Below are 16556 nucleotides of genomic sequence, written 5' to 3'. Positions count from 1 at the left end.
CGTCTGCCGTCACAATCGACTTTGGATGGCCGCCTCCTGAATCCTACTCTGGCTTTGATTTTTGCCCTTTGTTTCCTGACCAGCTGCTGCTGCTAATCCTCACCAGGAACATCTTCCATCCTCTTCAGATCGTCAGCTGTTAGCCTGATCCAAAGAAACAACTGGAGTGACACCTCCCCGCTATGGGATAATTAGAGGAAGTGTTAGTTTCGACTTTTTAAATCTCACTGGATTTCACGTGCTTCAATTTATACAATCACAATACCACAACGTGTCTCTTTAATCCTCTGCTAGCCATTTGTGTTCACCTCACTTCCCTTTTCCAAACATTTTAGTTCTGTGAAGGCAAGCATAATGAAACATCCCCACAGTGGTCATTTTTGTCTGCATTGTCATTTCCAACTGCAGCTCATCAAAGACCCTCTCAAGTGCAAATAAACATGTCTTGTTAATTTAACAGTGCGTTAATTTGACAGAGTGTTGTTCACAACCCTGTCAATTTTGAATGATTAAAAACATTGGCTGCAAGGCAACAACAAGGCACTTAAAAGTGGCCACATTAGCCTGAAGCGCCCAGTCCATATGATAGCTGTCAAGTCAACCCCCCCCCCCCCCCTACACACACACAGACACCTAATTTCCCCTCTTCCTCTACGCAACCCCTGTCAGTGTGTAGAAATGGTTGCTTTGAAGTGCACATTGGAAGTGCGACGAATAACCCTGGAAAGGGTGCTCATTCCGTACTCCAAAAGGTCATCACTCGACATCGGTTTTTAATTTTCATGCAAAATATTCACTGTAATTACGACTTCAGCTCGTGTTGGATGGCGCGTTCTGATCTGAGATGAATGAATGAAGGATTATGGTTGCCATGAGAGAACTAACGCATGGACAATCCCAAGAAGAATACTGTAGAGAAAGAATGTGATATACTACTTCAAAAAAGTTAGGGGTATTCATGTTGAAATTTAGGGAAGATCCTAAAATTCACTAAAAGCTTTAAAGGTTTAACTTTATTTGACCTTCTGTAAACTCACCCGTAAAGCATTTTAAATTAATACGGAAATTTCATCCCAAAGCCCAAAATCCCAAACTTTTTTGAGTTCTGTATTTGCTGCTAAATACAAACAACAACTGTGATCCGCCCTCATCCAGGAGGAGCAGCGGGTTCCGGAGACTAAAGCTGGCACACAATAGAGGACGCCACCCCCACCCCACCAAGGACGATGCTGAAGTATAAAAGTCTCCGTCTGACTGATGTGACGCTACAACTTCCTCAATCAGGTCTACGCAAGGAGACTTTCTGTAGTGACCATGAGCAGCGACGGCGAGATGTCGATCTTTGGGCCAGCCTCCCAGTACCTCCGAAAGTCTGAACGGGAAAGGACAGAGGCGCAGGCCCGGCCTTTTGACAGCAAAACGGCCTGTTTTGCCAGTGAGGACAAGGAGGTGTACGTCAAGGCCACCATCCAGGACAAGGCGGATGGAAAAGTCAACGTCAAGACGGAAGACGACAGGGTGTGTGGACATTTTCTGTTTTCATCTTCAGCTCTCCAATTTTCGGCATCGATATATATCAATTAAGGCACTTTGGCGCCGTTCCGTTGAAGCTTAGTGCCAAGGTTGGCACTATGTTGAAGTGAGTTGAGGAGCTTTATTTAGACAAAAGTAGTGCTTTGCTGAAACCTTGTAGCATCTATAGGTATTTATAAAAGATTGGAGGGCTTCAATTAATCATATATTTTTGCTATTCACAGCAGAGCCTGGTCCCTCTCCTATCTATGGAACACTGTTATTTATTTATTTATTTTTACATTTTAGTTTCATTAATTGAAAAAAACCAACAACCACAGCGATAATAAAAGTACAAAAATACAATGAATCCAATGTCACTTTCTTAATAAAAAGCTAGCATATGTAACTTTTCACTTATTTGGGTTGCCGATGAGCTGCAATTGGGCGAGAAGACCATGTTCTGGTCGCCAACAATCAAAGGACACATTTATTAGACAAAAAAATAATACATTTATACTCTCATTGGCACTTATGGTCACTTTAGAGTCTTCAATAATAAACTGTTGTAATTACTATGGTGTCATTCATGTTGAATTCTGGTGTGACTTTTGTCCACAGAAGTTGACTGTGCAGGAGGATCAAGTGTTCCCCATGAATCCTCCCAAATTCGACAAGATTGAGGACATGGTCATGATGACGCACCTCCATGAGCCGGCCGTACTCTTCAACCTGAAGGAGCGCTACGCCGCCTGGATGATATACGTAGGTCTCGAAAGCGGGGTTTCTCAAACTTTCCGGGTCAATGTTGAGATTTTGCCCAACTCATAATTCTAACAGCAATTAATTAATTGCGATACTAGTATATGGACCTTTAAGATGGATATCAAGGATACGGAATAAATGCTCAAACGGCTTTCTATACAGACGTACTCTGGTCTTTTCTGTGTGACCGTCAACCCTTACAAATGGTTGCCGGTCTACAACCCCGAAGTGGTCCAGGCCTACCGAGGAAAGAAGAGAATGGAGGTGCCGCCTCACATCTTCGCCCTGTCCGATAACGCCTACCAGTTCATGCTGACAGGTAAGCCAGGACTACAATGGTACTCTTCAGGACTTGCGTCAATGATTTGGTCACCTGACTGTCTTTTTTCCCACAGATCGTGAAAACCAGTCTATCCTCATCACGTAAGCAGAGAACCTTTTTTGTTTTCTTCAAATTAACAACTCACAAAGTTTGGCATTTTGGTTTACCCTGAAATGTCAACACAGAAGCATCTGTCAGGAGATGCTAATACGTTTGTTGCTTCCAGCGGTGAATCTGGAGCAGGAAAGACAGTCAACACCAAGCGGGTCATTCAGTACTTTGCCACCATTGCTGTGTCTGCAGACAAGAAGAAGGAAACCAACAACAAAATGAAGGTTGGTCATCAATGATTCATGGAGAACCAGATGTGTGGTTGACCAATTTGCTTGTCCAAAGGGAACCCTAGAGGACCAGATCATCCAGGCCAACCCTCTGCTAGAAGCTTTTGGGAATGCCAAAACTATGAGGAATGACAATTCTTCTCGCTTTGTGAGTCGCTTTTGGTTTTGATAAAAAAGCAACCGTCTGGTTGTTGATGCTATTCCACCTTGACACCAAGTTCCATCTTTCAGGGTAAATTCATCCGAATACACTTTGGCGCAACTGGCAAACTAGCATCAGCAGATATCGAAACATGTACGTTTTCCAAGATGCTCTTATCATATTAAAGAGATCAATACAACCAAAAGTCACGTTTCATTTTCCCTCCTGAAAGATCTGTTGGAAAAGTCCAGGGTGTCGTTCCAGCTGGGGTCCGAGAGGAGTTATCACATCTTCTATCAGCTGACCTGCAACAAGAAGCCGGAACTCATCGGTAAAATTGAGCTCACAGCTCAATGTCCTCTCAAAAACATTTCCCCAAAATATGTCATCCTGTTCATCTCTAGACCTGCTCCTCATCACAACCAACCCTTACGACTTTGCGTTCATTAGCCATGGTGAGATCAGCGTGAAAAGCATAGATGATGCTGAGGAGTTGATGGCCACAGACGTGAGTGTGCTCACAATTAGTTTGTGTAGAGGATGCACTGTGCAACATTGCTCATCTCATTTGTACTTCAGGAGGCCTTCGACATTCTGGGTTTCACCCAAGAGGAAAAGATGTCCATCTACAAGCTGACAGGGGCTGTGATGCATTATGGGAACATGAAGTTCAAGCAGAAACAGCGAGAAGAACAGGCGGAACCAGATTGCACTGAAGGTAAGGACATCCCGCAAACTCAAACATTTAAGAATGAGATATGTCCTAAGTAACCAGGCCATGGACCTGTACCAATCTGTAGACCATTTGGAACGAGGTCACAACAAAAATATTTTATTGCTCAACACAGTCAACCTGTCAAAATATTATTTTACATCAGCCCTGCTCTTGTTTGTATAATGGCATAAAATTACTTTTATCCATTCTACTCCAAAATGTATCTAACGTCTGGGACATTTAGAAATGAAAGATTTTTTTTGTTCATTCTGGGTGTGACCGCTGATTTACATCATACCTCTTTTAAACAAACAGAGTTTGATTAAACTTTGCTTAAAACTACAGAGGCTGACAAGGCAGCGTATCTGATGGGTCTGAACTCTGCTGACCTTCTGAAGAATATTTGTTACCCACGCGTCAAGGTGGGCAACGAGTATGTCACCAAGGGACAAAATATGCAGCAGGTACGATCACTATCTGTCAACATATGCTGTAAGTGAGCAAGTGCATCTTTATTGTTTTTTTAAATGTATTTTCTTTAAGAGCTCAGTATTGTTCATTCGGTAATTTTACCGATTTGACATGCCATCATCATTGCTCTCTTCTTTTTTTTTAATGTATTATTAATTTTTTAATGTGGGTGAGTATGTGTATGTGCGTGTGTGCGTGTGTGCGTGTGTGTGAGTGTATGTGTATTCTTTAATACCCCAAAAACCTATTAAAAAATCCCATACCGTTCACCTAAACCGAACACCGCCGTCAGGAGACCCGAGGAAGGACCAAAGAAAAGAAAGGAAAGTGAAATCCAGCACCGACCAGACACCACCCACCACCCACCAGGCCACCAACCAGAGTCCTTCACCAACCCCAGAAACATCTAAATTCCAACAAATCAGGGAGACCTCAAGAGACCAAAGGAGAGACTGAGGAAAGGAAGGAAGGACAGACGAAGCAGAGTGAGATCCACAGACACCAGCCTCCACCGATTCAATGACCTGAGGAAGAAGCAGATTGTGTCTGAGTTTCGATAGATGCTGGTGTGGTGGATCTGGCATGCATGAAAATCTCCACCAAAGAGGGGAGCCGTCGACCCATGCCAGGACAGAGCAAGCGCAACACCTCAGGGCCCCCCAGGCCGCGGCAGCGCCAAAGGACGACCCCCGGGCCCCGCCGGGGCCACCGGCCGGAGAGCAAACCCAGGAGCAGGAGCGCCCCCCACCCCAACACGGCCCGCGCCCCCAACCCAACGCAGCAGGACGGGGCACTGCAGGCCCGCCAGGCACCCCACCGGTCCACAGCCCCCCCCCCCCCCCCCCCGATTCCGCAATACCACAAATCCATTTGGTTCTTCTAACATTATTGTCCTTCTGTCAGGTCTACAATGCAATAGGCGCATTGGCCAAATCTGTCTATGAGAAGATGTTCCTGTGGATGGTGCAGCGCATCAACCAGCAGCTGGACACCAAGCAGCCCAGACAACACTTCATTGGTGTTCTCGACATTGCTGGATTCGAAATTTTTGATGTAGGTTATTCCATTTCATAAAAACAGGATTATTATCTCGGGTACTTGCAACAAAGCCAAGCAGTTGAAGACAGCTAAAAATAATTTGTACAAGTTTCTTTTCCTCTAATGATCTACAAACGTTTGTGGATTATTGTTCCAAAAACCCTATAGAACAATTCACTATAATATCACACGTTCGTCCAGTTGGCAAAAGGCAAAGCATTTTCCAATGTCGCCACTAATCCTTTCCTTTAGAAGCCTTTTGGCAATGCGAGCCCAAACACCAGTTCAGATCAGCAGATATCACACATGGTCTGCCACCTGGAAGTATCCCGGTGCTTATTGTTTACAAACATTCTGAATTGATCAGTTAATATTAACTTTATAAATATTGGATCCAATATGCTTGAGACAGCTGGCTTCATATCAGTGGTTGATGTCTTCCCATTCAAATCTGCTCTGAAGTTCAACAGCATGGAGCAGCTCTGCATCAACTTTACCAACGAGAAGCTGCAGCAGTTCTTCAACCACCACATGTTTGTCCTGGAGCAAGAAGAGTACAAGAAGGAAGGCATCGACTGGGAGTTCATCGACTTTGGCATGGACTTGGCGGCTTGCATTGAGCTCATTGAGAAGGTACATGATCCATTTTTAGGTGTAGGAATATCAACACGTGATGTCAACTGTGCTGTTTTTATTTACTAGCCGATGGGCATCTTCTCGATCCTGGAGGAGGAGTGTATGTTCCCAAAGTCGACCGACGTATCCTTCAAGAACAAACTTTACGACCAACATCTGGGCAAAAATAGCTGCTTCCTGAAGCCCAAAGTGGTCAAAGGCAAGCCAGAAGCTCACTTTTCACTGATGCACTACGCCGGCATGGTGGATTACAACATCAGCGGCTGGTTGGAGAAGAACAAAGACCCGTTGAACGAGTCCGTGATACAGCTGTACCAAAAGTCATCGGTCAAGATCCTAGCAATGTTTTACGTCACGTTCTCTGGAGCAGATGGTAATTTTTTCACTGTGTCTCCTTTTGTCGTGAAGAATCTGTGATAAAGAAGCAGCGCCATACTTTGTTTATTCAGATGCACCAGCTGGAGGAGGCAAGAAAGTGTCCAAGAAGAAGGGAGCATCTTTCCAAACAGTGTCAGCGTTGTTCAGGGTAGGAACAAGTGAAGAGCTTTTTTTTTTATCAGGTTGCAATGCAGCTTGGTGGGGTGATTATGGCATCTGCCTCACAGTTCTGAGGGTTTGGGTTGGACTCTCAGCTCCAGTCTTCTGTGTGAAGATTGCATGTGCTTCCCTTGCTTGAGAGAGTTGTCTGAGTACTTGAACTCTTTCTCTCATCCAAACATGCTTGTTGGGTAAACTGAAGACGCTAAATTGTCCGTAGGTGTGCTTGTGAGTCTGAATTTATCTTTGTGTCTTGTGATTGGGTGGCAACCAGTCCAGGGTATACCTGACTTCTTGCCCAAAGTCAGCTGGCAAAGACCCCAGCTCACCCATGACTCTAGTGAGGGTAATCATATAGTAAATGATAGGTTTTAACTCTTTAGATTAATTGTAAAATGGCATGTTAACTTGTCATATTTCAGAGTAACTATACTAATTATTGCAGGAGAACCTCGGGAAGCTCATGACGAACCTAAGGACCACTCATCCTCACTTTGTGAGATGCATCATTCCAAATGAGACAAAAACTCCAGGTAGACTTCCTAATTTTTGAGTTACAATGTAACAGGCTTGTTGTTTTGATGTTTTCTTGGTTTAGTTAACGCATGAATGAATGTGTTGCATAGGCATCATGGAGAACAGCCTGGTCCTTCACCAGCTGCGCTGCAACGGTGTGCTGGAAGGCATCCGCATCTGCAGGAAAGGATTTCCTAGCAGGATTCTGTACGGAGACTTTAAGCAAAGGTAAACAAATGTTCAGGTGAACTTTCCCAATGTATAATAAAGCATTTACATGAATTACTTATGGACATATGGTGTTGCTTTTGCAGATACAGGATCCTTAATGCCAGTGCTGTTCCAGAAGGACAATTCATGGATAACAAGAAGGCAGCAGAGAAGCTTCTGGGCTCCATCGATGTAGACCACACACAGTACAAGTTTGGACACACAAAGGTTCTGACAGTTTAAGTGTTTCAGAGTTAAAATTAATGATCTGGCTACAAAGCTGTTATCATTTACCAGGGAGATGATCTTGTCTGATTTAATCTTTTAATAAAAAAATAAAATAAATCAATATCAACCCCGCCCCCAACACCACTATAAACATACTCAATACTTTCATCAGTCATTAAGTCTGTATTAATCAAATCACGTGTGAGACATATGGACATTAATCTGTGATTGTTTCAATTTTCCATCAATACAAGTGCGGAGTTGGAAAGGAATGATGGTGACGTCACTTTCAGGTATTCTTTAAAGCTGGCCTGCTGGGCGCTCTAGAGGAAATGAGAGATGAGCGGTTAGCTCATGTTGTGAAGTCCACTCAGGCACTCTGTCGTGGATTTCTGATCCGGCTGCAGTACCAGAAGATGATGGCCAGGAAGTAATTATGCTTACAGTATAATCACAATCTCTATATTGTAAGGAATCTCGTCATAGGGCCAACATGTTTTGTTGTTGACAGGGAGGCCATTTATACCATCCAGTACAATTTCCGTTCTTTCATGAACGTCAAACACTGGCCGTGGATGAAGCTGTACTTTAAACTGAAGCCACTGCTCAAGAGCGCAGAGGCCGAGAAGGAAATGGCCCAAATGAAGGTGGACTTCACGAAGCTCAAAGAAGATTTGGCCAAGTCAGAAAACCGGCGGCGAGAATTTGAAGAGAAGATGGTCTCTGTTGTACAAGAACGTAACGATCTTCTTCTCCAAGTCCAGGCGGTAAGTTTTGAATCGATTCATGGTTGATCGCACCCAAGGTCCATCAAGTTCCCACCAGCTTCTTCTTGTGTTAGAGTTATTACTGAAATATTATCTAAGAATGTACAAACCTTCATTTATGATCGTTTACATGTCATTTTCCATCATTTGAGCATGAGAAATTAGGGTGAAGGTAGGAAGAATATTTCCTAAATGTTTACTGTGTACTTTATCAGGAGTCGGACAACCTGCTGGATGCTGAAGAGCGCTGTGAAGGACTCATCAAGAGCAAGATCCAACTGGAGGCCAAGCTGAATGAAGTGATGGAGCGAATGGAGGATGAGGAGGAGATGAACGCTGAGCTGACGGCAAAGAAGCGAAAGCTTGAAGATGAGAGCTCAGAGCTGAAGAGGGACATTGATGACCTCGAACTGACCTTAGCCAAAGTAGAGAAGGAGAAACATGCAGTGGAAAATAAGGTGAGTGGACGCAAACATTCTGCTTAAAATCGTAACATCTAACGTTACATCTTACTATCTGTTAAAGGTGAAAAACATGACAGAGGAGATCATGAGTCAGGATGATACCAATACCAAACTGTCAAAGGAGAAAAAAGCCTTGCAAGAGGCCCATCAGCAGACACTGGATGACCTGCAGGCAGAGGAGGAGAAGGTCAACATCCTTAGCAAGGCCAAAGCAAAGTTAGAGCAGCAGGTTGATGAGGTGAGTTGCCGCTCATGTGCAAATACGATGACACAACTGACATACGCTGCAATCACGTAATGTTGTAGTTGGAAGGCTCGCTAGAGCACGAGAAGAAGATCCGGATGGAGCAGGAAAGAGCCAAGCGGAAGTTGGAGGGTGATCTCAAACTTTCCCTGGAGTCTATCATGGATCTAGAAAATGAGAAACAGCAGCTTGATGAGAAGATTAGAAAGTATGTTTTCCCATGGTTGAAGTCACCTGTAACAGTTACAGTGCGTTTTAGGTTCATTCTAAAATGTCACCTAAAATCCAAATTACCTACACTTTTTATGAAGAGCAACATTCTAAAAAAAATCAAATAGAATACATGTGGCATTGACTGTCATGTTGTTTCTGAACTTTCTCCGACAGGAAAGACTTTGAGGCTTCACAGCTGCAGACAAAGGTTGAAGATGAACAAGCTCTCGGTTCACAGCTGCAGAAAAAAATCAAAGAGATTCAGGTGCTAAGTTTTGGTTAAGAAGAATTTGACCAGTCACATGAACTTCATTGGACTTGACTATGATTTTTTTTTCCATTTCTCATTTGCAGGCCCGATCTGAGGAGTTAGAGGAGGAAATGGAGGCTGAACGTGCTGCACGAGCCAAAGTGGAGAAGCAGAGGTCAGATATGTCCCGGGAGCTGGAGGACATCACTGAGAGGCTGGAGGAGGCTCGAGCATCCACCACAACACAGTTGGAGGCCAACAAGAAGCAGGAGGTTGAGTTCCTCAAGCTGCGCAGAGAGCTGGAGGAGCGGTCACTGCAGCACGAGGCCACGACCGCCGCCCTGCGCAAGAAGCATGCAGACACCGTAGTCGAGTTGGGGGAGCAACTGGACAACATTCAAAGGGTCCGGCAGAAGCTAGACAAGGAGAAAAGTGAGCTAAGACTAGAGATGGACGACCTGTCTAGCAATCTGGAGAGTGTGGCCAAAGCCAAGGTCAGGCAGGGTCAAGTCCAGTCACAAGCAGTGAGATTCCTGGTTTCAAACAAGGGATTGTCTTTTTCTGAGTAGATTAATCTGGAGAAAATGTGCCGCTCACTTGAAGATCAACTAAATGAGGTCAAAGCTAAAGAGGAGGAGCAGCAGAGGCTACTGAATGATGTCTCCAACCAAAACGCTCGACTGCAGACAGAAAATGGTGAGCAAGATCTGAACATGCATTGAATGCATTAAAGTTGAAATTAATTATATAATCGATGCATCGGCAACACAGCTGTAGACCATAACTGAAATTAACGCACAGTAATGACATTGCTTGTTCATTTTGGACCCACGGCATTCCGATTTTTGTAGTGTCTATGTCTATGCTGGGTGTTAATGATAATCTAACTGACATCCTTTGTTGCGCACCTGAATGTGAATGAAAAATTAAATATGTCACAAACGCCAATAACTTAAGGAATCATGCGAGTTGTTTCCACCACAAGTTTTTAACTAAATTGGCCAAGGCAAACACAGCCAGCGTATCAATGAGCTACCATGAGTCAACCATCCCTACTAACTCGAACAAAATGAAAAAAAAAAAAACTGTGGCTGTGAGAGCCTTTACAGCCAAGGATTTACAGCCAAATCATTGACACGATAATCGTAATCAAATCAAACCATGAGGCTAGTGAACGTTCACAACTCTACTGCTTATAACAGTTTTTTTTATTGCGTAGTTGAAATGTCTCGGCAGCTGGAGGAGAAAGCCGTGCTTCTGTCTCAGCTCACCCGGGGAAAGCAAGGATTCCTCCAGCAGATTGATGAGCTAAAAAGACTCAATGAGGAGGAGGTGAAGGTGAGCGTGGACGAGCGACGCGTATAGCACAAAAGCAATGACAAGCTGCTGATACGCTGCTCATTTGTTGTGAAGGCCAAGAATGCCCTGGCTCATGGCTTGCAGTCCACGCAGCATGACTGTGAGCTTCTGAGAGAGCAGTATGAGGAGGAGCAGGAAGCCAAGGCCGAGCTCCATCGCTGTCTCTCCAAGGCCAACAGCGATGTGGCTCAGTGGAGAAACAAATACGAGACGGATGCTATTCAGCGCAATGAGGAGCTGGAGGAAGCCAAGTAAGAAACACAAAATCAACGGAGAGCAGAACCTCATGGTTTTTTACTACTGTTGGGCGGATAGGGCAAGGCCTTCCTTATTGGCCAAACCATCAACAGAAGCACGGACCTACATTCCCATTACTTTACGGGGATATTATCTTAGGGGAGAGCTAGGTCATTAAGACATATTTTGGCAGCAACAGCACATAAAGCACAAGACATATGACAATAGCATCAGTGTAACACACTGTCTAAGTCATCCTTGATATAGTGTACATGTTTTTCTTTCTGGCAGGAAGAAGCTGGCGCTGCGGCTACAGGAAGCAGAAGAAGCTGTGGAGGCCATCAACTCCAAGTGTTCATCTCTGGAGAAGACAAAACAGCGGCTTCAGGGAGAAGTGGAGGACCTGATGATGGACATGGAGAGGTCCAACGCTGCTGCCACCATCGTGGACAAGAAGCAGAGGACCTTTGATAAGGTTACTCTTCTAAGACCTTCCTTGATACATGATGAAGATTCATATTTCATACCATCAAGCTGTGCAAAATGTTCCTGCAGGTTCTAGCTGAGTGGAAGCAGAAGTATGAGGAGGGTCAGACAGAACTGGAGTCAGCGCTCAAAGAAGTACGATCTTTAGGCACTGAGAACTTCAGGATTAAGAATGCTTTTGAAGAATGCCTGGAACAGCTGGAGACTTTCAAGCGGGAAAATAAGAACCTTCAACGTATGCCTTCAATGTAGATTCTCAGTCATGCAGGTCATGGTAATGTTGAATTGAGGCAACTTGACTCTTCTTGTTAGTTGACGAAGTCTCACCTTCAGTCCATTGGAAAATATTTTGGGAGTACATTAAGTTCCAAATTCTGGACAGAGAGGACTGACATTTTGTAAGAGATGTGAGAGAAGCCATTTATGCCAAACTAAAAAAGTCCTCTCTAAACAGAGGAGGTTTACAATATCTGTTATCGCCTAACGTCCTAACATCTCCTCCCGAAAGACTGCTACCTAGGGCAGGTCACTGCTACGCCTTCCCATGTTGGTCCTGAATGTCAAGTGTCGTATCCTTGATGGCCTTGATGACCGAGGTCCTGGGCAATAATCCTGACTCTTAATCTGCAGTGCTTGGTGTAGATGTCCTGCAGTTCTAGGTTGGGAGTGGAGGGGCGTAAAGACTTTTGTTGCCTCAATTCAAACTTTGTGGTTCAACGTATTTCCTTTATTTTGCCATATTTTGTGCAAGCCCTTATTAAAGTTGTACCTATTTGAAGCAAGGTCAACTTTCTCATTCCAGAGGAGATAGTGGATCTCACTGAGCAGCTGGGAGAAATGGGAAAAAACATCCATGAGTTGGAAAAATCCAAGAAACAAGCTGAGCAGGAAAAGTTGGAAGCCCAGACATCTCTGGAGGAAGCTGAGGTATTGACAGCAAGCTGCAACTCAGTATTGTAGTCAATCTCTGTTCCTTGTGACCACCCTTGTGTCCATGTAGGCCTCCCTGGAACATGAGGAGTCCAAGATTTTGCGAGTCCAACTCGAGCTCAACCAGGTGAAGAGTGAAGTGGACAAGAAGGTAGCTGAGAAGGACGAAGAGCTCGATCAGATGAAGAGAAACAGCCAACGAATTATTGACTCCATTCAAAGCAACCTGGAAGCTGAGGTGAGGAGCAGAAATGATGCACTGAGAGTTAAGAAGAAAATGGAAGGAGACCTTAACGAGATGGAAATCCAGCTGTGCCATGCCAACAGGCAGGCGGCCGAGGCTCAGAAACAGCTGAGGAACGTGCAAGTTCAGCTGAAAGTGAGCAACATCTGTGAAATGTGCACAAACATCAACGCGTCAACGCGCTCAATGTGATCTTTGCATCCCCCATCAGGATATCCAGATTCAGCTGGATGATGTCCTGAGGAGTAATGAGGACATGAAGGACCAGGTCACTATGGCCGAACGCAGGAGCAACCTGATGCAGGCAGAAATGGAGGAAGTCCGGGCTGCCCTGGAACAAACAGAGCGGAGCCGCAAATTGGCCGAGCAGGAGCTGCTGGACGCTGGCGAGAGAGTTCAGCTGCTTCACTCTCAGGTTTGAACATCTAAACATCTGCTGGCTTTGGACAAGTAACACATCTTTCTTTTACAGAACACCAGTCTGCTCAATAGCCGCAAAAAATTGGAGGCCGACCTGTCTCAGATTCAAGGCGAGATGGACGATAGCGTCCAAACAGCCAGAAATGCCGAAGACAAGGCCAAGAAGGCCATCACTGATGTACGTTCAACACCAGCTTCAAACTTTGCCAATGAAGGCATCGATGATGTAACATGCAGCATGGTTTCATTGCGCAGGCCGCCATCATGGCTGAAGAGCTGAAGAAGGAGCAGGACACCAGCGCTCACCTGGAGAGGATGAAAAAGAACCTGGAGACCACCGTCAAGGACCTGCAGCAGCGTCTGGACGAGGCAGAGAGTCTCGCCATGAAGGGTGGGAAGAAGCAGCTCCAAAAACTTGAAGCCAGGGTGAGCAAATTTCTGTTAACCTGCTGAAAGAAATAATTGTGGGAGTCAGTCTTTGTAGATTGTCAGTCATCCAGGTTTAAAAAAAAAAAAAATACATGGATAAGAGGATTCCGCTCTAAAGATTTAGACCTGAAGAAGCCTTTTGGATTTGGACAACCAGGAAGATTTACGTTGCCAATTTGCCACCATTCAACTGTTGCGGACTTTCTATTATCAGTTTCAGAGAAATATTCTCATGACTCCTTTGGCAAACTTTCAGGTGCGAGAGCTGGAAAATGAGCTGGAAGCGGAGCAAAGACACAGCTCAGACACTGTGAAAGGGGCACGGAAGCTGGAACGCAAGATTAAAGAACTCACCTATCAGGTTAAGTCGAAGGGATAACATACTGTGACCCCTCGGTATTCACAGCAATTAGGGACACGCTACAAACGGCAAAAAGCTGTGAGTCACGGACGTCCCACCCCACCCTCCCCTCAAAATATATATTTATTTTTTATGATTGCCTACATTAAATAAATAAATAAATTATAAGAAACACACTTCAATACCATTTCCAACTCATCTTACATCAACAAATAAATGACGTACAGGTGATTTTATTGAGATAAAATGCACTAGAAGTGTATGTCACAATCGCAGTCCATAAAACTAAGAATTGGAAAGCAAAAACGAGATTTCTCATTTCGTTAGCTTTTTAATAGCCACTAAGCATAGCAAAAACGTACACATGCAGTCAAGACTCTGCAACATCCACTACCAACACAGGCCAATCATATTTTTGCCGACACAGTGACAGAATGAAGACAAAAATACACCGATAGTAGAGATAAGAAGTTTTTCAGCCAATGACTGTCACGAATGATAAACCGCACTACAGTTGAATTTGTTCATAACGACTGGCGAATAGGTGGGTAGCCTAAATCACCATACTATAACATATTTCTCTTCAAGGAACTAATCTAACGTGTCATACCTCCTCACAGACTGATGAGGAAAAGAAAACGGCCTTGAGGCTACAGGAGTTGGTGGATAAACTCCAGATGAAGGTCAAAGTGTACAAGCGGCAGGCTGAAGAAGCGGTGAGTACTTGGTCTCTCACCACGCCAGCCAAGTTCTTGGTCTGGTTGGTGACTTGCTCTCTTGATGTTGCACAGGAGGAGCAAGCCAACGCCCACATGACCAAACTGAGGAAGGTGCAGCATGAGTTGGAGGAGGCCGAGGAGAGAGCTGACATCGCAGAGTCCCAGGTCAACAAGATGAAAGTCAAGAGTCGGGACATGGCCAAGGTGTGACAATTGTGGTGTTCTCGTTGTTACCACAAAAGGTTCTTAAACTCTTTGGGTCCAAGAAAAACTTCATAGGAGATAATTTGATCCAAGGATCCCCTCATGAACCTAGTCCAATGAAACTACCATATGTACCTGTAAAGGTTGCAAGAAGTATAAAATGCCTATTTACGAAAAGAAAAAAAGATTAAATAATAAAAAAAAAAAAAAAACTTTTTCACAAAAAAACGTCAATTTTTTCCGAGACAAAATTTTTTTGTCTTATGTTTTTGTTTTCTCAAGGAAAATACCTGTTATCTTTTCCAGAATATGAACAAAGGAATATTTTGTTGTGATAAAATGTTGTAATCTTACATGAATAAAAACGGGCTTTTTTTCAAGAACAAAAGTCATAATCTTTGCTAGCACAAAGTCATATTTTGTCGCAATATTATGACGCCTAAATGCCATGTGAATCAAATATTAATTCTATGTTAAACATAAAGAAACTTAACCAAATTTAGTTGAATTGAACTAAATACTAGTGATGATAGGTCACAATTTTTTTTATTTTTTTTTTCCGGGTCCCTGATTTACAGTAGCGGGACTGTCCGTGTTAGTGACTAGCTGACAGTTCTTTGTTTTTTCACAGAGCAAAGACAGCGGGGAGTAATCATCTCTGACAACCATCTTGAAGGCATGTGCTGGGCCTGTGAACCACTATAATAGCCTGCGGCATATTCTTAAAATAATATTTACGTAGATAGATACACATTTGAAGCCGCTGTGTGCAAAAGTCTTCTACATTTAATCAGTTAAAATTGGGACTTCATCTAAAACACAAATATAACAATGCAGTGAATTTAAAAAAATGATTATTATCATCCATCCTTCCATCCATCTTCTTAACCGCTTGTCCTCACAAGGGGCGCGGGGCGCTGGAGCCTATCCCAGCTGGCTTCGGGTAGTAGGCGGGGTACACCCTGAACTGGTTGCCAGCCAATCGCAGGGCACACAGAGACGAACAACCATCCACACTCACAATCACACCTATGGGCAATTTGGATTGTTCAATTAACCTGACATGCATGTCTTTGGAATGTGGAAGAAAACCAGAGTACCCGGAGAAAACCCACGCAAGCACAGGGAGAACATGCAAACTCCACCCAGGAAGGCCGAAGCCCGGACTCGATCTCACGTCCTCTGCACTGGGAGGCTGACGTTCCAACCAGACAGCCACCGTGTCGCCCACTATTATTATTATTATTATTATTATTATTATACATGCCAGTGATAACTACCATGTGATTAAATGCCAAAGAAACAGTTCGTTTTTGGAATGTTTCAACCTAGATATTCATTATGTTTCACCAACTAGAAATGCTGTTGAGATATCAGATTTATGTGATGATACACTATGTGCCCATCAAATCAAAAGATCCACCTTGGTTCAGAAAGATCCTACTGACTCTGAGGTACTTAGAAAGGCCCCGGGGAATCTGCAGACCTAATTATTTTTGGTGCAAACAATGGGCCAACTCAAGTTCCCACAGTAAATGGAAAAGTTCTTCAAAATGTTGCTGCTCCGGGTGATTAGCTTCCTGCTATTTTGAACACTAGGATGGAAACTTAAGGTTCCGATTCCTCAAAGAATGAATTTAAATACAATGCTTTAATTCTGTAGTGGATGGATGTTGCTCTAATTGCAATAAAGTATTTGTGCAAAAATACATATAAGCCTATTATTTCCCTGCTAAATAAACTCCAATCTGTTATATAAGGGAACAAATTTGAGTACAGCCAGTAACTACAGTGTG

General features: G+C 43.8%; 1 protein-coding gene across 1 annotated transcript; it reads left to right on the top strand.

Moving 5' to 3' along the window:
- The first annotated feature begins 1290 nt into the window (after positions 1-1290).
- LOC147181608 (myosin-1-like) lies at positions 1291-16441 on the top strand. The gene is made up of 39 exons (XM_086090403.1): positions 1291-1518; positions 2134-2277; positions 2440-2596; positions 2673-2700; positions 2826-2934; positions 2996-3088; positions 3172-3235; positions 3315-3413; positions 3487-3590; positions 3662-3800; positions 4143-4261; positions 5172-5321; positions 5769-5939; positions 6009-6315; positions 6392-6468; positions 6925-7012; positions 7106-7223; positions 7310-7433; positions 7727-7863; positions 7945-8200; positions 8416-8658; positions 8726-8902; positions 8971-9116; positions 9296-9386; positions 9476-9865; positions 9941-10067; positions 10591-10709; positions 10785-10981; positions 11259-11442; positions 11523-11688; positions 12256-12380; positions 12454-12762; positions 12839-13042; positions 13100-13225; positions 13303-13473; positions 13733-13837; positions 14458-14553; positions 14629-14760; positions 15392-16441. Exons 1-39 carry the CDS (start codon positions 1315-1317, stop codon positions 15410-15412), a joined length of 5817 nt encoding a protein of 1938 aa, XP_085946529.1. The 5' UTR covers positions 1291-1314; the 3' UTR covers positions 15413-16441.
- The last annotated feature ends 115 nt before the right edge of the window (positions 16442-16556 follow it).

Source organism: Leptonotus elevatus, chromosome 1, assembly GCF_054856555.1.
Source record: "Leptonotus elevatus isolate MCC_2025b chromosome 1, RoL_Lele_1.0, whole genome shotgun sequence".
NCBI lineage: Eukaryota > Metazoa > Chordata > Actinopteri > Syngnathiformes > Syngnathidae > Leptonotus > Leptonotus elevatus.
Note: the sequence above shows the minus strand (reverse complement) of the source record. Positions and strands in the feature narration are given on the sequence as shown.

Bases quoted from the DNA above. Each gene is read 5' to 3' on its own strand.
- LOC147181608 (XM_086090403.1), top strand. From the start codon at position 1,315: ATGAGCAGCGACGGCGAGATGTCGATCTTTGGGCCAGCCTCCCAGTAC. The intron at 11,443-11,522 runs GTTACTCTTCTA...ATGTTCCTGCAG, and splicing joins AGCAGAGGACCTTTGATAAG to GTTCTAGCTGAGTGGAAGCA. The intron at 14,761-15,391 runs GTGTGACAATTG...GTTTTTTCACAG, and splicing joins AGAGTCGGGACATGGCCAAG to AGCAAAGACAGCGGGGAGTA.